At 44.7% G+C, this 24,955-nt stretch overlaps 1 protein-coding gene across 1 annotated transcript in view; it reads right to left on the bottom strand.

Annotated features, from left to right (window-relative positions):
- The window catches only part of TMPRSS2 (transmembrane protease, serine 2), a 49,315-nt gene that overhangs the window by 7,729 nt on the left and 16,631 nt on the right, over window positions 1-24,955 (bottom strand). The window contains exons 4-11 of the mRNA XM_006870856.1: window positions 24,134-24,253; window positions 19,098-19,224; window positions 18,583-18,693; window positions 11,366-11,409; window positions 10,458-10,629; window positions 8,662-8,837; window positions 4,543-4,638; window positions 2,472-2,614 (exon numbers count right to left, since the gene is read on the bottom strand). Coding sequence (XP_006870918.1) covers window positions 2,472-2,614; window positions 4,543-4,638; window positions 8,662-8,837; window positions 10,458-10,629; window positions 11,366-11,409; window positions 18,583-18,693; window positions 19,098-19,224; window positions 24,134-24,253 — 989 coding nt within the window. The remainder of the gene's footprint in view (window positions 1-2,471; window positions 2,615-4,542; window positions 4,639-8,661; window positions 8,838-10,457; window positions 10,630-11,365; window positions 11,410-18,582; window positions 18,694-19,097; window positions 19,225-24,133; window positions 24,254-24,955) is intronic.

The raw sequence follows: 24,955 nt of genomic DNA, 5'->3' as shown, positions 1-24,955 counted from the left end.
GGGGAGAGAAAGGAATAGCCAGAAATATCACCATAGAAAGCTTGTAAGTCCATCTTCTGCCTATAACTGGAATACCTAAGGCGGGGCTACAACATGCCCAGTGAAGGAAGCTTCCTGCGGAGCCTCTGCAATACATAAGCCTATAGGTGGAAGCCTGAACCACATCCAGAATCTTCAGAGATGAGAAATTTCCACTTGAAAGGATGAGCAGACCAGCCTGGAGTGGCTAGAAGAACAGAAGATACTTCTTGAAAGAAAGACCTACAGGAAAAATCCAAAACAATATAGGCAGACCAACGGTTACTACAAGAACAAGCAAGTTGCTTACCCAGGAGAAATCAAGGCATGTGGCCAGGTCCTCTCAGTGCAAACCCCCTTCCAAGACTAAGACTCAATGGGAATACACACTCTGATTGATGACCATGCTCCTCTCCAATAAAGGGAAGTGAGAGGAAAACAGCAATGAAGCTGCAGTCTAAGCCCTGCAATGTTCAATAGACTCTTGTGAACCCGGGTGGAGACCTGGTTGGCCAGCAGTGTGGCAAGACCTGGGGACTCTTGGGCCTAGAGTCAATGACATAGCCACAGAGGACTAGAGTGGAGAGTAAAGCATCCAGCTGATAAAAAGAGAGGGCATATGCACAAGAACACCCACACTTGCAGATAATACCCACGTGACCTGGCTTCAATGACTGATGATCACAGCTCAACTAGAAGAAGAAGAGGGAAAAAAAGAGTAATCTAATACAATTTGATGAACTTGACCTACACCTATGGATGCAGTAGCTCAGAAGAGGGAACAAATCTTTACAGCAAGGTTCATTCCCACCCCCTCCATATGCAGAATAGATTGGGATGGGCAACTTGGACATTGGCTACCCAAAATGGGGGGCCTACAAAGGCAAAAAGTGGACTGGCTTACAAGCTTTCAAGAGGGAACCTAGATCCAGAGGGCATAGAGGAAGGTAGAATCTCCACTGAGTAGTATCCAATCTGTCTAGGCAGGGCTGATGAGATGAAATGTGGATAGGTCTCTTTTGATACAATAGTGAATAATTGTTATCAGGACTGATTGTGAGGGTTGGAAATGTATAGGTAGACATTTTGTAGCAAGGAGGGGAGTGATTAACTTTTCAATCTAGGAGCGGAGGTCCCTGGGACCATCAAGGCAGAAAAGCGGAGAGCAGGACCTTACCCAGAGAAGCAGTGATGCCTGAGATGGAGGCAGAGATGATGACGTGGAGAGATGGAGCAGCTGGGAACTTTAGACACAGAGAGGGAGAGGGGCTGTTTGCTGATGACCTGGGAGGCAGGTTTGGTTGGCTGATGATGCTTGGAGGGGATTGTAACCATGGCAATGAAACAATAAACAATAGGATAAATGTAAAACTACTGTCTTCCCATGTAAACTATCACATAATTCCCAATAAAACATTAAAAAAAGAAAAAAGGTAATAATATAAAAAAATAGGAAATATTTAGAATTTACGAGGTAGTATATACCAGAGATCAATTTCAATCTACCTCTGCTAAAAGGCCATGAAGAAATCGTTGTTCGTATTTTACAACAGTCAGAATACTTTTTTTGTTCAGATGACACATTTGTCAAATAAAAGTGTCTTCAGAGGAAGCAATGGCATGTGACTTTTTGTTGGTAGTGTTTGCTCCTGCCACCCAGTGTGTTCCTGCTGTGAGACATTCTCAAGATGGTCCATCTTCAGGAATAAAGGGCACATGAGATTGCTAGACCAGACATAGGTCTAGCCCAGGGGTATGTGAGTAGGATGAGTTGGGGTTGTGGGGGAAAGAAATCTGTTCTAGGACTAGGAACTTTAAATAAGAATACAGTCATTAAGACCATGGGCACCAACAGAGACAGACTGTGAAAGGCATGCTAACTGGGGGAGGGTAAACATGAATAAAACTCTTTGTGAGCTGGCCAGGCCACCCAGAATATCTGCCTGTGTCTACTGGGTCGGGTGCCTGATTTTGTAAAATCGAATGAAGAAAACCTCATTCTTGCTAAAATGAGTACAGATTGGATTTCTTGAGCGTTTGTGGTAAGCACTTGGGATAACTCATCAGTGACCTCATAACCAAGAGGAACTGAGGCAGTATTGACATTTCTCAGAATGCTGAGCAGTCATCAAGGTTCCCCAAGGCCTGAGCCATATCCATGCCCATCCTGCCTTCTGGGGTCTTTGTTCACTGCACCAGCTCAGTCAGGAGTTGGACATGCCCAAAAGGTATATTCTAAGGTTAGCTAGGAGTCCCTGGAAGATCCAACAGTTAACATGCTCAGCTGTTAGTGGAAAAGTGGGCAGTTTGAGTCCATCCAGATATCCCTCAGAAGAAAAGCCTGGTGGATCTCTGTAAGTATAGTTCCACTCTGACATACCCAGAGTCACTGTAGTTGGAATTAACACCATGTCAACTGTAACTGCTGAGGCCGAATAAAGAAACATACTTGCCTGACAAGAATCGATGCTTCCTTGCAGATACCCTGCGCAGATCATGGCGGGAGTGATGAAGTTGCCGTAGATATATTTGCTGCTACAGATCCCAGGCTTGATGAGCTGTACCTGTGCTACATTCAGCACTTCAGAAGTTTTCCCTGAGGACAGAGGGCACATGGTCCTGTACATGCTCCCACAAGAAAAGCAGATCTCTCTCCTGATAGTCACCACCACAGACTACTGAAATCAATCTACTCTTCACAGCCATTGCGAACTCTGTGGAGCATGTCTCAAGGACACATGGGGGGTCCACATGAGTCAGAGTGGAAACAAAGCCAATTGGTTTTTGTTTGTTTGTTTGAAATAGTTCAGTTTTGTTTGTCTGTTTGTTTCAAAGACTTTTCAGGCAAGAGAACTTCCTGCTTGATCTGTCATTGAAGAAACTGAGGTCACTAGGAGAGGTGAAGCAGTTGTAACCCATTTAGAAATAAAGTTTCTTTGTTGTGTTCATGAGGCCATCATTGTAGGCTGTGAGTTAAGCCAATTGCTTTTGAGATTTCAAAGAGCTGAGGGGCAACAAAACAAGGGGATTTGGAGGAGCTGCTTCATGTGGAGATCATTAGGAAATGCCAAGAACAGAAGGGAAGCAGTTGACAAAGGTATTCTCCACTGAGCCTCCCTAACCCCCCACTCCAGAAAAGGAAAAGCTCCAGAGCCCATTTCTAGGCTTTTAGCTTCCAGAACTGTGAAAATAAATTTCTGCTTATTATAGCCACCTGTTTGTGGAGGTTCTATTTCAGTAGCACTGGGTCGTGAACATTCCTCTAATGCTCCCAATGAGCAACATCCCATCCACACCACATCACCAGCCATGACTTGGCCCAAGCCTACCTCTTTGCCCCTGTTCCCAGCCACACTAGTTTTTTTTGTTCTTTAAACATTCTTGTCATCCAGATCTCAGCTCAGATGTTACGTCTTCTGACATGCTTCCCTTGACTATCCCAAAGTAAGCAGGATGAATGGAATGAAAACAGGGAGCCCAAGGAGGAAGTGGGAAAAGTGTTGTCACGTGGAAGGGACTGCAATCAATGTCACAGTGAACAGGAAAAGGTAGAAACATTCACTGCCCTCTCCGCCCAGGAGACAAACTAGAATGTTAATCAGGTTACTAAGCGGAACCAATCCTCTAAGCTCCCTCTTGCCTTCAATCAGGTCCGCAACCTAAACCCTCCCTGATTCTGACCCTATATAAGTCTGCACTGCCCTATATTCGGCGCTCAGAATCTGCAGAAATTAGCTCCTCTGAGCCAGCCTGCTTACTAAAGTCTGAAACTCTGCTTCACCTCTCTGAGTGGCCTTAGTTTCTTTGACGACGGATCAAGAGTTGCTGTGACACTCTCGAATCTAAAACTGCTATAACAACAAAACAAGAGGTTTATAAATTGCTGAATGGAAAATGAATTTGCTCTGTAAACAGTCCTTGGAACTACAATGCAGTCTGTTTTCTGTGCTCTGGGTAGAAGAGCATGACTTTGATGTTCTGTGGTTGACCCACCATTCTTACCAAGACCATTATCAGGGGCAGGTGGAGACTTCCTGGGCAGCCCTTTATTAACAATGGGTTTCAGATATGGGGGCAGGCAGGGGTGTAGGATTTTACATATCTTACATTTATATGGCCTTTACATGTCAAGTGGAGTCCCTGGGTGGTTAATGCATACTGCCAACCAATAGGTGGGAGGTTCAAGCCTTCCCAGAGGCACCTCAGAAGAAAAGCTTGGTGATCTACTTCCATTGAAAAGCCTATACTGACACACGTGGGGTCTCCATGAATCAGAACCAAGTTGTCAGCAAGTGCCATTTTTACACTTCCTAAACCAGTTACTTGTCTCACACTGTCCTGTTTGATCTTACCAGGAACACCTGGTGCTATGTGGGGTAGGGGCAGTCTTTTCCAGGCACAGAGACTGATTGAGTGACTTGCCCAAAGTCACCCAGCCACTTCAGAGTTAAAGCACAGACAGCCTACTTCCAAACCTGATGCTACCTTCCCAGTGACCAGGCACCTACGTGCTTGGAGTCTTACCTTTCTCATAGGTGGCACCCCACCCAGAAATCCAGCAGGTCTGTGTTGGCTTCAGCATCAGGTCTGGGTTGGGCAGACACACGGGCCTTATTCTGTCTGTTTCAAGAAGAGACAATGCTGTGAGCTAGTCTGGTTTAACGGAAGCCTCAGGGGATGGATTTCTATATTAATGCTGCTGATAGGGTACCACCATCATCCATCCCAAAGAAACTGCTGCATGCCAATGTGACCTGGTACTCCTACTTTCTTTTCCTGCCAGGCCCCCTGTTCTAACAGGCATAATTCTCAGCAACTTATGCTAGTTAGAAACAGAATTATTTGCTAAAAAAGGTACACATGTGGCAATGGACAAAAAGTGGGCACAATAGGTGCTTAAAAGCACATACTAATGAGGCATTGTGGGTTAATGTGCTGGCCTGCAAGGTTCATTTGAATTGCAAGGTCAGTGGTTCAAGCTCACCTGCTGCTCCTTGGAAACCTTATACAGGGTTGCTCTGGGTTGGAACTGACTCAACGGCACTTAACAACAATATGCAATGTAGGCTCAGCATTGAATGGCTAACCACAAGCTTGGTAGTCCAAACCCACTAACCACTCCTTGGAAATCTTATACAGGGTCGCTATGAGTCAGAATTGACTCAAAGGCACTTAACAACACCAGTGGCGTCCTGGTGTGGCTGTAAGATAAGCACTAGACTGATAACTGCAAAGGGGGTTCAACCCCATCAGCTGCTCCTTGGAAACCCTACACAGCGTTGCTGTGGGTCAGAACCAACTCTGTAACACTTAGCAACAACGACAACAACAATAACCTCTAGGGAGGCTGGCGACGATAAGTGCTCCACTGCTAATCAAAAAGAGGGTGGTTTGAATCCTCCCAAGTGGTTCCATGGGAGAAAGACCTAGCAGTCAGCTCTCATACAAAGACAGAATGCAGTTAGGAGAGCCTTATTGGATAATTCTATTCTGACACATGGCATCATTATGTGAGAAATTCTCAAGATGGTCCATCTTCAGTAATAAAGGGCGCACAAGATTGCTAGACCAGATAAGTTGCTGATTTACACCCAAGGATATGCAGGCAGGATGAGTGGGGAAAGGGAGGAAAGAAATCTGTTCTAGGACTGTTGTTGTTGTTAGGTGCCATTGAGTTGGTACCGACTCACAGCGACCTTATGCACAGCAGAACAAAACACTGCCCGATCCTGGGCCAACCTCACTACTGTTGTCACTCTTGAGTCCATCAATGCTGCCACTTGGTCAATCCATCTTGTTGGGGGTCTTCCTCCCTTTCTCTGACCCTCCACCTTACCAAACATGATATCCTTCTCCAGCGACTGTTCCCTCCTGACAATATGTCCAAAGTATGAGAGACAAAGTTTGGTCATCTTGGCCTCTGGAGCACTCTGGCTGCACTTCTTCCGAAATGGATCTATTGGTTCTTTTGGCAGCCCATGGCACTTTCAATATTCTCCTCCAACACCATAACTCAAAGGCATCAATTCTACGGTCTCCCTTATTCACTGTCCAGCTTTCACATGTATATGAGGTGATTGAAAATACCATGGCTTGGCTCAGATACACCTCAGTCTTCAAGCTGACATCTTTGCTCTTCAACACTTTAAAACGGTTTTGTGCAGCAGATTTGCCTAATGTAATACATCTTTTGATTTCTTGACTGCTGCTTCCGTGAGTGTTGATAGTTGATCCAAGAAGAATGAAGACCTTGACAACTTCAATCTTTTCTCCATTGATAGGAATGCTATTTATTGGTCCAGTGGTGAGGATTTTTGTTTCCTTTACATTGAGATGTGATCAAGACTAGGAACTTTAAAATAATATACCCATCAAGGAAATAGGGAAAGTTCATGGGGAGAGGAGGAAACAAACTTTAAATGAGAATGCTCCCAATAAGGACTTATAAACTCCATGTTGTTGTTGTTGTTAAGTGACATTGAGTCATTCCGACCCATAGTGACCCTGTATAGAGTTTCCGAGGAGCACCTGGTGAGCTTGAACCACCGACTTTGCAGTACAAACAGCTGTGCAGCCTGGCGCATTAACTCACAGCACCACACCAGGACTCCTTAACACTCAGGAAAAGGGGACTTGGAGGAGAGGCTTTTTCCAACAGGGGAATAAAACTGTTTGCGGGCCAGCCATGTGGCATGTCTGCTCATGTCTACTGGGTTGGGCGACCAATTTTGCAAAATCAAATAAAGAAAACCTCACTCTCATGATGAGTACAAATTGGAATGTTTGTTGGTATCAACAACGTTGAGTCAGAATTGCCTAGACAGCCCCAAACAACAAACTCTATGAACTCACAAGGGTGGGGTTCATCATGAGTCTGAACCCACTTCCTGAAACTGGTTTATCTGACTGTTTTATAAATAGGATCTAGGGGGCGGTGATGGTTCAATGGTAGAATTCTTGCCCTCCTTGCAGGAGACCTGGGTTGGAGTCTAACAGTGCACCTCAAGGGCAGTCACCAATCTGTCAGTAGAAGCTTGTTGCGTCAGTTCCAACTCATAGTGGCCCTACCTATGTACATACAACAGAAGGCAATGACGCCGAGTGCTGAACCATCCTCACAGTCATTGCTAGGTTTCAGCCTATTGTTACAGCCACTGTGACAATTCTTCTCATAGAGTGGAAGCTTATGGTACTGCTATGACACTGAACTGCTTGGTAAAGTGGAGTATCAGTGATAAAGACGAAAATCCTCAATGAGATGGATTGGCACAGTGGCAGCAGCAATGGGCTCAAGTGTAGCAATGATTATGGGGTTGGTGCAGGACTGGGCAACGCATCGTTCTGTTGTGCTTAAGGTCACTATGAGTCGGTAGCAATTCAGCGGCACCTAACAACAACAAAATGATACTGAGCAGGTTTCGGAGGTGCTACCAGACTAAAGCCGTTTGAACTGCAAGGTTGGTGGTTCAAGCTCACCAGCTGCTCCTCGGAAACCCTGTACAGGGTCACTATGGGTCGGAATCGACTTGATGGCACTTAACAACAACAACAACCAGACTAAAACAGACTAGGAAGAAAGGCCTGGTGATCTATTTCCAAATATCAGCCAGTGACAACTTTATAGATTACACTGGTCTGATTTATAACTGACCGTGGGGATGGTGCAGAAGCAGACAGTGCTTTGTTCTGCTCCGTGTGCACCATAAATCAGGGGTCAACTCCATGGCAGATCAAACCAATAGTCTCTAAGGTGTATGTTTATCAATCGGTATTACCTTTATTTAGGTTTTCCCCTTTTAACAGGGAGACCCAAATTCTAGAAAGTCATCCAAAACTGGGTAAACGGAGAAATTAATTCCTTTGACAGCCTACTGATTGCTTTTTCTATGCATAAATCACTTCCTAATTTGAATGCAAGCAGCTTGTGGAGAGGGGCTAGATTGTACTTCTTCCATACCCATGTGGGGCTACAACATTCTAGACCCCTGGAGGGGCTAGAACGGGAGCCAAATAAGAAACAAGAAGATAAGGGAAAATACATTTGTTTGCATTGTTTAAAAATATTGTCATTTTAAAGTCTCTTACTTTAAGAGTAACCGTATGTGACAAGGAAAAGTATCTTTATAAATGAAGTTAGAGATGAGGCGATGTCAGGAGACAATTCTGTTGTCAAAACTTGGCAGTTGTTTCTGATCTCACAGATAAAGGATGGGTGTACTGCTTAGTGTCCCACAATGCAGAAGGCAGGCCCCTCAACAAAGAATTATCCAACACAAAATATCAAGTGTTACAGTTTTATATGCAACTACTGGCTTTGAGGGAGTCCTGGTGTGGCGCTGTGGGCTAATGCATCAGACTGCAAAGTCATTTGAACTGCAAGGTCAGCAGTTCAAGCTCATCAGCTGCTCCTTGGAAACCCTATACAGGGTCGTGCTAGGTCAGAATCAACTCGACGGCACTTAATAACAACTGACTTTGAGAAATAAAAATCACCCTATCCAGTACAGAAAAACCTGCTCTGCCTTCTCCGTACTCAACACATATCCCCTCTCTCCAACAACACACCTTCCTGGCAACAGTTTCTTATAATCTGGACAACATGATTGTTCACACTCCTTGGGTCAAAGAAACAAAGAGCTATACCGTTGAACGTCAGTGGGGTCTGCAACTTCATAAGAGCAACGTCATTGTTCTTGGTCTTAGAATCATAATTTGGATGAGAAATAACTTTCTGTATCCGTTTTCCATAGCCATAGAGCATGAAAGACTGCCTCAGAATCCCTGCAAAGGCTGTCCAATACCTTGGATTGGAAAGAGGTCTGGAAAAGAAAGATGGACAACACTTGGTATCTCAGAATTTATAAACGTGAAACAGTTGTTTGAGGAATTATCAGAATCCATAGCTGTTGTTAGCGACCCTTGAGTTGGCACAATGCACTGAAAGGCTGCCTGGTCCTGCACCAACTCCCTAATCTGTTGGGGATTGGCCCATAGGGTTTTCACTGACTGATTATCAGAAGCAGATCACCAGTTCTTTCTTCTCAGTCCCTCTTAATCTGGAAGCTCTGCCGAGATCTGTTCAGCATCAAAGCACCACTCATGTTCCCACTGACTATCTTGTTGGCTGCGTGTGAGATGCATTGTCTGAGTAGTACCTGTGTCTCCTTCATTGCTGTTCTTGTTAAGTGCCATCAAGTTGGTCCCCACTGATAGTGCGTTCCTCTCTGTACCACCCTGCAAATGCTTTACAATTTCAAGAACATTTCTAGTGCTTAAAATCTCTCCCTTAGCTTCCTTTGCCAGGACTGGGCCTTACCTTTACATACCAGAGCACCACCTGGCACACAATGGTTGTTTTATATGTATGCACTGATAAACAGACTCTAAAGTGTAAGCTTATCAAGCAAGATACTACTTTTATCTAGATGATTCCCTTTCACACGAAACTAAGCCAAACCCATTCCTGTTAAGTCAATTCCAATTCCTGGTGACCCTGTGTGTTACAGAATAGAGGGAAGCAGATCTGAGGCCTTTCTTCTGTGGTATCCCTGGGTAAGTTCACAATGCCAGCCTTTTGGTTAGCAGTCTAGGCCGAATAGTTTGTGCCACTCAGGGACACCTTTCTCTTTTAACAAGGAATTTCAAATCCTAGAAAGCCATCAGAACCAGGTGAAAATAAAGGGATTGCTTCCTCTTTCGAGCTGTTCATCAGCCCTTGGGGAGGCGGTGTGCAGACACCAGGGTTTGATGCTCATCTAGTACGCCTCATGTGTAACTAACTACCAACTACCACCTGTCAGTAAAGGCATGTGTGTTACTCTGATGTTGAACAGGTTTCAACAGAATTTGCAGATGAATCATGGAAATGGTACAGAACCAGGCAGCGTTCTGTTGTCCATGGGGTACCCACCCACGGCAACAGGTCTTCAATGAAGGTTAGCACTATAAATCATGGCAACCTTCACCCCTCCCTACTCCTGTGGCCAAAGGCTCTTAACTGGCAACCACAGAAACTTCCATCAGGATGTGACTTTTGGGCTGTGCCAGTGTTCACCCTCTGGGGACAAGTGTCCTAGAGAGATCAGCCTTCTCAAGAGGTTGGTAGCTTCTGTGAGATGAGAAGACAGCAGAATTCAACTACATTCATCTCACCAGGCACTCCCAGTGCCCAGAACATGCACACAGGAGGTACACGATGCCCACGTGCTGAAAGGTGTACCACATTCAACCTCACAGCCACACTAACAGGCAGGTGCCCTCACGCCCTCCCCCTGGCCCCCACTTACAGACAAGAGAACTGGCACTGCCAAATGGCAAAGCGTGTGCTCAACATCATGTGGTAGCAGAGCCATGTTCCAAGCCAGGAGTTGGACCCCAGAATCCCTGCTCTCCCCACCCACTCACTGCCCACCCTCCCGGTGACGTGGATGGGGACTTACTCTTCCACGCAGTGGGCAGCTGTCACAATCCACTCGGGGGTGATAATGGAACCTCCACAGACGTGGACACCTTGGACGTGCAGGCTGACCTGCCAGGGCCAATCGCCCAGGGCGGCGCTGTCACCCCCTACGATCCGGCTCTGGCGGGTCATCTTGGCGGTGACCCCACAATCTAAAGCAACAAGCACAATATGCACCCAGGAGCTGGTAAGCACACATCGGAGCTGCCTTGTGTCCCCCAACAACCCCTTTCAAAGCATCTCATAGACTGGAGGGCAGATGATGAGGGCAGCTATTGACTTCTGTCATTCAGTGAGATACAGGGAGAGACAGACGGACAGAGGCTATGACAAACAACCAGAACAAAGAGATCCCAGGTCCCAGCCACTGTCAAAAGTTCTCGGGAGCAGGAGCAAGAGAATCCCCAGGCTCCTGGCTCACACCTTGTCCTCCTAAGTCCTGGTGACTGGTGAGTGCCAGATAATCATATCGTGCTGACTGGAATGGTTTTGCAAATGCTTCAAGCACACATACTGCAGCTCCCAGCATCCCCGCTATCTGTCCTTCTTTCTCACTTCCTGGATAAGGAGTGCACATGGCCCCCCAGCTCTTTGAGTGTGAGTGTGGGGGTGGTGGTGTATGTATGTGTCAAAGAATTAGGACTTGTCAGTATCTCTAGTTTGCTTATCCTCAAGGGATGCTTCTGGACCTAAGGTTGAAGGTGTCTGATCCACATCAGGATTCAAAAAGGAGCTTGTTGGGTAGAACTGAGTGTGTTCTGTGGGTCCAGCCCAGCCCATTAGCCCACCTCCTCCCCACAGCTCTCCTCCTCTCTCTGCATCCCCAAAGACACAGGATTAACTTTTCCTATGTGGACATTTAGAAAAGGAAAGTCAAGAAGTACTTACCTATACAACGTAAAGAAACCACTGTTTTTGAAGAACAGACATCACTGAAAAAAAGAAGGAGAATTGTGGTCACTCTGCAGGAGAAATACAGGGTTGCTATGAGTCAGAACCAACTCGATGACACATAAGCACCATAACTACTACCACCACACCAAATGAGAAGGAGCTCTGGTAGCATAGTGGTTACAAGTTGGGCTGCTAATCACAAGGTGAGCAGTTCAAAACTACCAGCTGTTCCATGGGAGAAAGATGAGATTTTCTGCTCCTGTAAAGATTTACAGCCTCAGAAACCCTGTACAGGGTCACTAATAAGTTGGAACCGACTCCACTGCACATCACCACCATATTAAATGAGAAGAAGCTCTGGTGTTGTAGTGGTTATGAGTTGGGCTGCTAATCAGAAGGTCAGCAGTTCAAAACTACCAGCCATTCGGCAAGAGAAAGATGAGACTTTCTGCTCCTGTAAAGATTTTACAGCCTTAGAAACCCTATGCAGGATCATTATGAATCAGAACTGACTCCACGGCACAACACCACCATCATACTAAATGAGAGAGTCCTGGTGTGGTGCTGTAGGATAAGCACTGGATTGTTAACATAAGGTTGGCAGTTCAAACCCACCAGCTGCTCCTTAGAAGTCTTTTAAGGGTCACTATGAGTCAGAACTGACTCAATGGCTCTTAATAACAAATAAGGATGCCTGTGATCCTGAGGAGCAGCTGGTAGGATTGAACCACTAACCTCAGGATTAGCAGTCCAGTGCTGATCCTACATCGCCACACCCCAGAAATAGAAGGCCCCATTATATAAGAATCAAGAAAGTAAATCAATCTATAAGACATAGTGGTGAAGGAAAAGAAAAAACAAAACTGAGTTAAGTCATCAGGTTCAAACCCCATCCTGGTGACCTTGTTGTTGTTGTTGTTGTTAAGAACCACGGAACCGGTTCCAACTCATAGTGATCCTGCACAGGGTTTCCAAGGCTGCAAATCTTTACGGGAGCAGAAAGCTGTCCCAAGGAACAGCTGGTAGTTTTGAACTGCCGACCTTGAGGTTAGCAGCCTGAAGTTACTTATCTCCTGTGCTTCAGTTTATCTTTCTGTAAAATGGGGTAGAAATAATACCAACTCATAGAGTGGTTGTAAAAGTAAGCACTCACTATTGTTAGCTATTACTATTATTACTATTATTTTTAACCAGACCCATCTAGATAAGATGAAAACTATTCAGTGGGGACTCTATCTTCTCCCCCATACTCTTAAACTAAACTCTCTCTTGAAACCTTGTAAGCCTGTAAGTCACTTCATGCCTCTATTGCCCCCTCATTTTAGGTAACCAATGGCTAAGTTGCCCATCCTTATCTACCCTGTGTACAGAGGGGATAGCATTGATATTTGATGTGACAACTCCTTCCCTTCTCTGTTGGTATTTTGATCTACGACCTCCATGAGTATAGGTCCTTTTCTCCATGAGAAAAATTGTAGCAATTTTTCCTGGTTTCCTTTGTCAAAAATTGTCTTTTTGTGTGTGTGTGTTGTTTTTTTTTTAATTTCCCTCTAGTTGAGTTCTGATCATCAAGCCATTGAGGCTAAGTCAAATGGGTACTGTCTGCAACTTTGATTGTTCTTTGATTGGTCTCCCCTCACTTCATGTCAGCTGGATGTTTCATTCTCTGTTAGTTACTACTTTTATTTTTGATATTTAAAACCATCCTCTTACTTCCTATGGAAGTCGTTCTGGAAACTTCCAGGTTTCCAAGACTCTCTCTACATTTCTTTATAGTATTAAAAACAGTACAACCAGCATGTTTGGAACTTGGAACAATTATGTTCCATGAAAGAAATCAGTCACAAAAGGATAGTGATCATATAACCCCACTTATATAAAAGATCCAGAAGAGGCAAGTTTATAGAGCTCAAAGTTTACTGGTGTGTAGCAGGGGTAGGGACAGGGGGCAGAGGCATCATTACTTAGAGAGCGCTAAGTTTCCGTTGAGAGTGGTGGATCCATTTGGAAACAGATGGTTATGACGGTTGTACAACAGGATGAATGTAATAAATGTCACTGAGTTACACATGTCAAAAATGGTGAGATCGCACGTTCTGTCATATATATTTTTACCACAATTAAAAAAGCAAAAAGTTAATTGCTGTGCACAATAGCAAAAAGATGCTAACCTAAGTGCTTGACCAACGGATGAATTAGTGAACTACAGTGCATTTACTGGTGTGGCACTGTGGGTTAATGCGTCAGACTGCAAAGTCATTTGAACTGCAAAGATCAGTGGTTCAAGCTCATGAGCTGCTCCTTGGAAATCCTATACAGGGTTGCTATGGTTCAGAATCGACTTGAAGGCACGTAACAGCAACAACAACAGTGCGTATACACAATGGAATACTAGACAACACTAAAGAAAAACAATGAATCTGCAAAGAATCTCACAACATGGATAGACCTAGAGGATACTATGCCGAGTGAAATTAGTCAATAAAAAAAGGACTAAGAAGTCAAGAAAAAGATTTATACACAGAAACCATTATTCTTTGAAGGTTACCAGGGGTTGGAGGAAAAAGGAGGGTGCATCACTAACTAGAGAGTAGACACCTATCAAACTTGGATGAAGGGACAGGCAATATAAAACAAAGGGAGGTCACCACAACATGATGAAGGAGTAGGAGAGTTAAAGGCAACAAAGGCAAATACTGTTATAGGCACCATGCTGCAGTAACAGTAACAAGAATCTACACTCAAGCTGACCTGGTGGGGGGAGAACAGCAGATGGAACTGCACACTCATGACACAGGATACTTCTACACATGTATTTATATTTGTATGTGCTGAAACATACATCCCCACTAATATAGTAGAGCATACAAGGGGCAAAGTATGAAAACTTCTTAGCAGTAAACAAACACTCTAAGGGAATAAATAAGCTGCTGGGCCTGGGGGCTCAGGATCATAGTCTCAGGGGACACCAGGGTCAATTGGCATTACATAGTCCAATAAGACAATGTTCTACATCCTATTTTGGTGAGTAGCGACTGCGGTCTTAAAAGCTTGGAAACCGTCTTGTAAAATGTGACTATTGGTCTCTTCTCGTCCAGAGCAAAGAAAGAGTGAAGAAAATCAAAGACACAAAGAAACAATCAGTCCACAGAGGACTAATGGACCAGGTGAATCCAGCCTCCATGAACCTGATACCAGAAGAACTAGATAGTACCCAGAAACCACTGCTGACTTGATCTGAAAGAGATTATGAATAGAAGATTTTAGAGTGGGAGGAAAATGTGGATGGAACAAAGCACAAAATCATTTAACAAAAAAAAGACCAGGCTTACTATTTAAGTAGAGAGTCCTGGGACCTCTGTGACTATGGTGTTTAGACACCTGCCCAGCCTGGAATGGAACTCCCCCCCACCCCCCACCTTTGGTTCAACTTTGAGTCAAATGATATAGAAAGGCCAGGGAGGCACACACTCATTAGAACAACCAACCAAAGCAACAACAAAATACAATGTAACCAGTCATTTGCCCAATACGTGTCTTCTTTGGGATCTGAACATGATAGGTTACTGATGCAAAGAATTAATGAATTATTAAGCAAAATTTCCCAATATCCCAAGAAAGAGTGAGGCAGCCCCTGGTAACCCTCACAGTCAGGCCCTGACATTGAACATGGTCAACTTCACTCAAAGCCACTCTTTGACCTAAAAGATCCAGATGAAAACAAGCTCATTCCAGTATCATGCCTGAAGATGGACAAAACAGGGGCATTGCTCAAATGACAGACATGACCATACAGCTCCCTCTGCTGGCCAAGAAGGGTGAGTGCTGCTCTTTACACCAATGCCTGCTTTACCTCTTTCATTCTTTCCATTGTTTATAGAAAGATGAACTTACCCAGTCACATAGTGTATCCTCTCTTCCTGACAGTATCTAATCCACAGCAAAGTCCTACTCCTTGGACAGCTCCCAAATCATCTACCACAAGCCCCAATCCTATAACAAATCCCTAATACCTAAACCTAGAGTGTTGCCATTAAGCCATTCCCTACTCTGAAGTGTCCTAATTCCTTCCTAGGAAGATGTCCCCAAGCTGTGTGTTGTCCTAATTGCCACATCTATAACACAACTTTTGTTCAACTATAGGGGTGGTCCCTGATGGTCTCAGGCTGGAGGGCAGAGACACACATGAACATGTGAGGCCTACTGAACTCTACCTAGAAATTCACTTGAGAATTTCAAGTGTCACAACCGGTAGCAGTGGTTTCAGACAAGTCTGGCTAGGTGTAAGCCCAGAGACTCAAGCATCAAAGGGCAATTTCTGAATGAAAAGAGGGAAAAATAGTATTCCCACACCCCCTGCTACACATATGGACTCCAGCCTGCCACACAATGGTCGTCTCTTTCACTCTACACCATCAGCCACCTTAGGAGTTCCCAAGCTCTGTGCCAGAAGGTTCAGACCCATTCTCCCCCTCCCCAGATCAGCTCCATTTTTCTTGGCTGAGATTTCATGTGTAACCAGTGAAGACAAAGCAACATTCAGTATTTACGAAGAGTGATGGCAGCTGTATTTTGCTTCTTCAATGGGCAAACCACAGTTCTGTGGTTTTGATGGGCACACCTGGCTGCATGCACCCCTTCCTCCTGGGTTCAGTTTGTGACTTTCCCAGGAACAGCCAGACCTGGGTGGACCCAACCCTCTAGACACCACCAGGAATGTACCCTGTTTCCACCTTCCACTCACAGAAAGAAGGGGCCTGTGGTTAGTTCATCCTTCCCAAAATCTAACACCTGGCACCTGCTGGCAGTGTGGGGATGAGCAGTCACCTGGGGTAGAGTCACAAGACCTTGGGGTGGTTAAGGCTGATGTGCAAGGAAGGACAATATGTATCATGTACATTAAAACACACTGGGAACATTGCAATGAAACAAGGTGTATGACTTATTGAATGTAAAACTGATGATCTGCCCTGTAAACTTTCACTCAATCCACAATAAAAACTTTAAAAAACCCAACACAACACTTAGATATTGAAGGCAATGAAATCTATCTATCATCCATGAAGACTGTGGGCACATGACACGATGCTATTTGGTTACAAATCATAGGGCTATACAACATATAAAGTGAAACCAGATGTGAACTATCTAATGCCCCCCCTGCTACTCCCCCCAAAGAAAAACAAAAGTGCAAACCTGACTCATAGAGACTCTTATATAGGGCAGGATAGAACTGTTCCTTAGGGTTTTCAAGGCTAATTCTTTATAGGAGCAGATAGCCTCATGTTTCTCCCATGAAGTGGCTGGTGGGTTTGAACCACCGACCATTCGGTTAGCAGTGCAATGCTTAGCCCACAATGCTACCAGGGCTCCTTCTTAGTTACTAATCATGTATCAGTATTGGTTTATTCCAGGTAACAAATGTACCTGGGAATGATAACAACAGAAGAAACAGTGTACCGTGGGGAGAGGCAATACATGGGCGCTCACTGTACTTTCTGTGTAATAAATAGGAGGGAGGCTTCATGGACAAATGGAATGAAAAGATAATGGAATTTTTCCATGAACGTTTTGAAACCCCTTCATACTTCTCTACACTTAAAACTGCTCTAAACATGAAAAAAGTGTATTAAAATGGGGGGACATACTCAGATAATAATTCTAAGAAGGATATCAGTATCTTGACTATATGCCAAACAAAATTTTAACCATATGCCAAACCAAAATTTGTGCAAGAATGACACATAAATTCGTGAAGCATTTCATATTTTTTGGGAGTGCGATAGCTCCATATGATAAACACTGGACTGTGAACCAAAAGGTCCGTGGTTCAAAACTGCCAGCAACTCCATGGGAGAAAGATGAGGCTTTCTGCTCTCACAAAGCCTGGAGTCCTGGTGTGGCGCTGTGGGTTAATGCACCAGACTGTAAAGCCGTTTGAACTGCAAGGTTGGCAGCTACTCCTCGGAAAACCTATACCGGGTTGCTATGAGTCGGAATTGACTCAATGGCACTTAATAACAAAACAAAATTAGTAGCTTGAGTCCATCTCCTTCTTCTACTTGCCCAAGAATTAAGCCATCAAGCAGAAGACTTATTGTTTGCAATCATTCCCAAACTCAGACATCTGGTGACCTGTCCAGAGTTTGCCCAAAGTGTGGCAGATGCAAAGGCTGGAAGCTGCAAGTGGCTGAGTCCACCTTCAGGGAGATCACCACTCACCCACTGTGGCCAGCAGACTGTCTGTTTACAGTATTTCTGATGTGGCCACATGGAACACACCTTCAAAACACAAGGATGGCATAACAAACAAACAAAAAAAACCCCATAAAGATGGTATCTACAGGAAATCTCAACTAAACTGGACTGGCCTTTCTCACCCAGCCCCTCCCAAACATGGCTCATGCCTCGGGTACTATCACCTGACAAGGTGGTTCATGGGTTGGGACTGGGGGACTGAGGGTCTTGGAAAACAGGACTCTCAAAGCTAAAACTGAGCAAATCCAGGCCCTGGTAACATGCATTAGCCACCCTAGTTGGGACTCCACGTTACTCTCTGGTATGCCTCACATCACACCTGACAAAGCAGATGTGTTGGTTATGTGCCATGGAGTTGGTTCTGACTCATAGTGACCCTGCATAGGGTTTCCGAGGCTATAAATCTTTACAGGAGCAGAAAGCCTCATCTTTCTTTTATGTAATAGCTGGTAGCTTTGAACCGCTGACCTTGTGGTTAGCAGCCCGACTCATAACCACTACACTCAGAAATATTGGGAGGTGGGGGAGAATACACACAGTTGTAAGGGAGGAGGGCTGGGATACAGAGTAAATAGAAAGTTAACCTTAGCTACTTCCTTAGAATAAGGAGCTCTGGTAGCGTAGTGGTTACGAATCGGGCTGCGAACCTTAAGGTCAGTGGTTCGAAACTACCAGCCGCTCCGCGGAAGAAAGATGAGGCTTTCTACTCCCGTAAGGATTTACATCCTCAGAAACCCTGTACTATGGGTCGGAACCGACTCGAAGGCACTTAACAACTTCCTTAGAATACACGCAGGGCTGATCAAAGGTACTACTACTAGTCTTGCTGAGAGCTTAACCTCCTTTTCATGAGAAAAGCATCCAGGAGCTGGATTTTAGTTTAGAGAAATCTAACAAATCTAGCTGGTCATTCTGTGGCACAACTTTACTAAGAAGAACAAAATCTCCGATACCTGTGGAACAGTTTCTTGTACAGATCGACGTTCCCGGCACTGGCGTTCAGCTTCATATAGCTCACGGCACCACTGTTGTCCACTACGCCTTTGCTGGAATAATAAGTGTGCCTAAAAAAAGAAGCGTCCAAGACAGACTATGGAATTCAAATTAACAGTTAAGTCTGAAGCAATCACAAACCCTGTGTTACATCATAATACAATGTTCAAAAAAAGAAACCTTAATATTTTGGAAAACAAAAACATTATCATGGAGGTACACTGAGATGATAGTATGAGAGGGATGAGGGGTGTGAGGTGGGGGAAAAGCCAGCACTGGTGAGTGGGCAGTGCAGGACACAGCTGTCAGCAGGCTAGGTTCTGTCTGCTGGCTGAATGGATCCGCTGCTGCCTCTGTACTGTGTATCAGTACTTCCATAGAACAGCGGAGAGAAAATGAACTTTTCTTGTGCTCCTACTTCCTGTCATTGTCACTAAGACAGTTCCTGCTCTAGGCTGCTGGACAACACACTCACTTATAGCCCATATCTCTGCAGGCTGCCCGCCCGTAGTTCTCGTTCCAGTCATCCCTGCACACAGGGTACCAAGACTTCCTCTGGGCCGAGTACACCTGCAGGATGAAGTTGGGTCCGTAGAGGCGCACTGCGGGTGAAGGAGAGTCTCTGTGAGTATGTGAAGGGCAGACAGCACAATACATTTCAACGCTATACCACACCACACCACACCACACACCAAAGCATTACACAACACAACACCACACCACTCTACACAAATCCCTGGTCCTGACTTAATTACTGCCGAGCCAGCCCTCCCTTGAAACACAAAGGCAGCAGCCTTAGGCTTGCTCTTCTCTCAGGAAGCTAGAATGTTTCTTGGAAGTGAGGATGGCAAAATGTTATCTCTCATACTCCCGACACATTATCACGATCAATCCCTGGAGAAGGACAAGATGGATTGGCACAGTGGCAGCAGCAATGGGCTCAAGCATAGGAAAGATTGGCAGAGGACCAGGCAGTGTTTTGTTCTGTTGTGTATAGGGTCGCTATGAGTTGGAACCGACTTGATGGCACCTAACAACAAAACCCAAAGGAAATGAAAACAAGAATTCAAAAACGTATACACCAGTTTTCACAGCAGCACTATTGAGAATTGCCAAGCTACAATTATAGGGTCCAGAAGCTGATGGATATGTAAACTGTGGTATATAGCTGAATGGAACATTCATTATTCAGCCACCAAAAGGAGCGATGCTTTGCTACGTGCTAAGATAGTGGTCATACTGGAAGACATCACGATGAATGCAAGAAGCCAGTCAGTCACACAAAAGACTATAAGCGATACGATTCTATCCATATAAAATGTCCAGAAAAAAAGCAAATCTATAGACAGGAAGTAACTTAGTGTCTGCTTAGGGCACAATGTGTGTTTATGGAGAGGGGTGATAAGACAATTACCACTAACGGATGCAACGTATACTTTAGGGGTGCTGAAACTGTTCTAAAATTGGCCTTGGTGATTGTTGTTGTTGAAAGTACAGTTGAGTTGGTTCCAATCCATAGATGGCAACCTTGCATAACTCTGTAAATACAGTCAACACCATTGAACTGTACCCTTTGTTGTTGTTGTTATGTGCCGTGGAGTCGGTTCCGACTCATAGTGACCCTGTACAGGATTTCCGAGGCTATAAATCTTTACGGGAACAGAAAGCCTCATCTTTCTCCCGCAGAACAGCTGGTAGTTTCAAACGGCCGACCTTGCGGTTAGCAACCCGACTTGTAACCACTACGCTACCAGAGCTCCTTTTGTACCCTTTAGATTGGTGAATTATATCTCAATAAAGTTCTTTAATGGAATCCTGGTGTGGCGCTATAGGATAAACACCGGACCACAAGGTGGGTTTGTATCACAAGAACAGCGGTTCACACTCACCAGCCACAGGGTCGCTATGTCTCAGAAACAACAACAACAAAACTCTTTAATGAACATTAATAGGAGAAAGGTCTTTATATAATATAGAGAAAGCCTCTGAACAATCAGTTTGATCAACAGGTTGATCTCTTAATCAAATCCTAGACTCTGGCTGAATACTAGGAGATCTGGTTAAGTGCTGTCGAGTCAGTTCTGACACATAGCGTCCCTGTATAGGGTTTCCGAGGAGTGGCTGATGAGCTTGAACCACCAATGTTATGGTTCAAACTGACCTTACAGTCTGGCGCATTAACCCACAGTACCACATCAGGACTCCTGGAGACCTGTTAGAATCTCCTTTTGTAAAGGTTTTGCCTCTAAATCAGCCAACAGTTTGTCAAAATTACCTCAGGGCTTTTGCTTAAAGAAATAAAACATAATAAATATGGCTCAAGACCCTTCCCCTATTCCATCCCCTTCTCTATCCTAGAGGTAACAACTACCCAGAATTCTGAAAACTTTTCATTGTATAGGAGAATATAACATATAAATGGATAAATAGATAAGACAGATGGAGATATGCATACATATGGACCCCCTTAAAGGGTTACTATGAGTCAGAATCAACATGATGGCACTTAACAGCATGAGCCCTGGTGTGGTGTGGTAGGCTAAGCACTGGACTGCTAACTGTAATATGGGTAGTTCAAACCCACCAGTGCAGTGGCTCTTGGAAATCCTACACAGAGTTGCTATGAGTTAGAACCAAATCAACAGTACACAACAACACATATATGTTGTTGGCAAGTGCTGTGGAGTCAGTCCCGATTCATAGCAAAACTGTATAGGGTTTCCAAGAAGCAGCTGATAGGTTTGAACCACAGACCTTGAGTTCCCAGTCCAGTGCTGATCCTACAGCACCACACCAGGAGTCTAAAAGTTGATGGAAAATGAAATGAAAAGATAATGGAATTTGCCCACAAAAATTTGAAATCCCCTCGTATGTGTATGTGCACGCATGTGTGCCAAGGAGGTGAAGAGGACTTTTCACTAGATACCTCTTTACCATTCTTCCCACCCTCTGCCTTCATACTTCCTGCATTTTAATCCACCTGAATGTATTATCTTCTAATGTGTTTAAAGAAACACAGTTTAAATATTAAAAAGCAAGACTCTTCAGGTAACAGAAGGAAACCCCTTGCTGGAGCTTACAGAAACACAAGCATGGACGCACACATGCGTGCATGCAGGAGACTATTAAAAGCCAGTTCAGACGGTATCTTAACCACACTCTACTCAACCTGAAAAACTCCCTAGTTATTGAAGAAAATGGTGATAACTACATTATCGCTAAAATAAAGAAAGGTGCAATGTTTAAACAGTGGATGTGTTGTTTTCAAATGCCCGTGTTCTCCTGGGAAGCATCAAGGCTATGCTGTAGGGCTGGCAGCAGGTCAAGGCTTGGCTGGCACAGAGAAGCCAAGAGCTTCACTGCTTCACTAAGAAATCCTCCCAGTCAGGACCAGTGGCATCCCTCATACATATGTTATAACTCTGGAAGTGAGAGTTGTTGTTGTTAAGTGCCAACGAGTCTGTTCCCACTCATAGAGACCTTGTAAAGATTTTCCGAGGAGCGGCTGGTGAGTTTGAAGCGATGACCTTGTGGTACAAATTGACATTGTGGTCTAATGCTTTATCCCGCAGTGCCGCACCAGGACTCCATAACCATCCTTCCTAGGGAGCACCCCACAAGAAAGGAAGGATTACTTGAAGGAAAGAGCACTGGAATTCCCAACATTCTCAGCCAGCTCCAGAGCCCATTTGAGGCTTTGACAAAAAAATCCTAAAGGATTAGGAGTAAGTGTGATGGATCTGTTTGAACAATCCACCATCACTGCCACTGAATCCACTCTGACCATAGTGACTCTGTCTAGGGTTTCTGAGGCTGTAAATCTTTACAGGAGCAGAAAAACCTCATCTTTCTCCCAAGGTGTAGCTGGTGGGTTTGAACCAAGCTTATGCTTAGTAGTCCAGTGTTTATCATCCAGAGCCACCAGGGCTCCTTAAAAAGAACAATGTTGTTGTTAAGTGCTGTCGAGCCAGTTCTAACCTATAGCGACCCTGTATAGGGTTTCCAAGGAGTGGCTGATGAGCTTGAACTGCTGGCCTTGCAGTTGACTACTTATCGTATAGCACACCATGTGTCATTATGGACTGAGTTGTGTCCCCATAAAGAAGTGCTAAAACCCTAATTCCCAGACCTAGGAACTTTCCTTTTTGTGGAAATACGATCTTTGAAGAGGTCAACAGTTCAGGACAAGCACTGGTGGCACATAGTTAAGTGCTCAGCTGCTTACTAAAATGTCAGTGATTTGAAGCCATCAGTTGCTCTGGGGGACAAAGATGTGGTTAGTTGACATCAATGAAGATGTATATTACCTGGAGACCCTATGGGACAAACTACTCTATCTTATAGTGTCACTAAGAGTGAGGATTGAATTGAGGATACAGTTTTTGTTTTGAAAATGTCATCCATTAAACTGTTATAAGGACATACCAGAATTAGGGGGGATCTTACTTAATCCTAAAGTCTTCCAAAAGTTCTTGGCAAACTTCTTATTATCTTTTAATTCAAATTTTCTATGAACTTTGGGAAGCCGCCTTTTGCATGAAGGAAGAGACACCGAGACACACCACAGGTGAGAACGCCATGTAAGGACAGAGATAGAGACTGGAGTGAAGCATCTACCAGCCCGGGAATGCCATAGATTGCAGGCTGCCATCAGAAGCTAGTAGAGAGGCATGGAGTGGTGTCTCCCTCTGAGCCTCCAGAAGAAAGCAGGTCTATAGGAAACCTGATTTGGGACTTCTGTCTTCCACAACTATTCCATAATAAATTTCAGAAATTTCATGATAGCCCTAGGAAAGTAATGTAGTATTAAGTGCTAGGGAAGGAGGGAATTTAGACAGTCTTTTAAAAGAAATAGGCCAACTCCACACCAACTGTCAGAAACAGTTCCCTCCCGTGACAGGAGGTGACGTCTTCCTTCAGCACTTACCTCCACCCACCCCACAGAAGCGAGAACAAACACCCAGGAGACAGCAGTGTGTGGTTACTGACTCAGGCAGTGCCAGGCTGTGTTAGCAGACATCAGCTCACATGGAATGACTCCACTCATCCTCAACCTTATGCCTCCATCACTGCTGCTATGTTGATGTTGTTAGTTGCTAAGTCAATTCCAACTCCTGGCAGAGTGGAACTGCCACTTTCCTGCCCTTGAAAAACTAATAGTCAGAAAACAGAAGTCCCCTATCTGTTAAAGGCAGCTTGTTTATTTTTAAAAGCAGTGTGTTCTCAACTTGGAATGCTAAAGCGTATGTCTGTTTTAATCACCAAGCTACAACATCCTGTGGCAATTCAAAGCACACATATTCGAGCCACATAGTTCAGGTTGGTCCTATGGTCTCCTTCCCACCTTAGGGAAGTCCCCTTCTGTGACTTGGGGACTGGACTCAAGGCTTAGCTTCAAGGATGATGTGACTTAACGCTGGGATGTGCTGGACCCAGGTCTGGCACCTAGTGTTGATTTGCTCCCTGCTGCTGCCTTGATGACTCGGGTAGAAGGTGGTCCTGGCCACTCACCACAGCGGTTCTCGTCCTCCCCTTGGGGACAGTGAGAGACGCCATCACACCAGTTCAAGGGGCTGACGCAGGTTCCAGAGGAGCCGCACTCCATCCCTGAGATCAGGCACTTGCTGTCCACTGGTGGAGGGGGGAGAGAGGAAGGTAACATCAGTCAGCCTACAGCATCTCCACCAAGGACTAATGTTCATCCTCTAAGACTCCAGGCACAAGAGGGAATAAAGAAAGCCCACAGTGCCCACAAAGGAAGCACCATGTGATAACAGCAAAGAATATCACTTTCTCTCTTTTTTTGTTTTCAGTAGGGAGATATGTCTTTGATGCCAACATGTGTGAGAGGAGTTAGGACTGGGGCCCATGGGAAGGACCCCCTTATCCTTTGGATTGGACAGCCCTCACACCTGCCTGTTGCCACACTGTTGGCATCAGTGATCTGTGAACGACCCCAACAGATGGAAAGGCCTTAGATACAATTCAAGCAGGACCCAAAGGTGCAGGGAAGGGGCACACCCTCAACCACTATCCACTGAGGTACAGGTTACCAGGTGTGGTCTTACGTGAGGGAAACCTGTGCTCGTGAGTATAGGGTGGCACCTAGCTCCCCACCAAAACCAAACCTAACTCACTGTCACACAGTAGATTCTGACTCATCACAACCCCACGTGTACAGAGTTGAATTGCGCTCCATAAGAATCAGACTGCTATGCCTTTCTTCTTCTTTTTTTTTTTTTTTAGTGTTTTATTGTGAATTATGTGATAGTTTACATGGGAGAACATTAGTTTTACATTCATTCTATCGTATGTTGTCTCATTGCCATGGTT

This window comes from Chrysochloris asiatica, unplaced genomic scaffold (assembly GCF_000296735.1).
Source record: "Chrysochloris asiatica unplaced genomic scaffold, ChrAsi1.0 scaffold00154, whole genome shotgun sequence".
In the NCBI taxonomy this organism is placed as follows: Eukaryota; Metazoa; Chordata; class Mammalia; order Afrosoricida; family Chrysochloridae; genus Chrysochloris; species Chrysochloris asiatica.
This window is presented reverse-complemented; position numbering and strand designations above follow the sequence as displayed.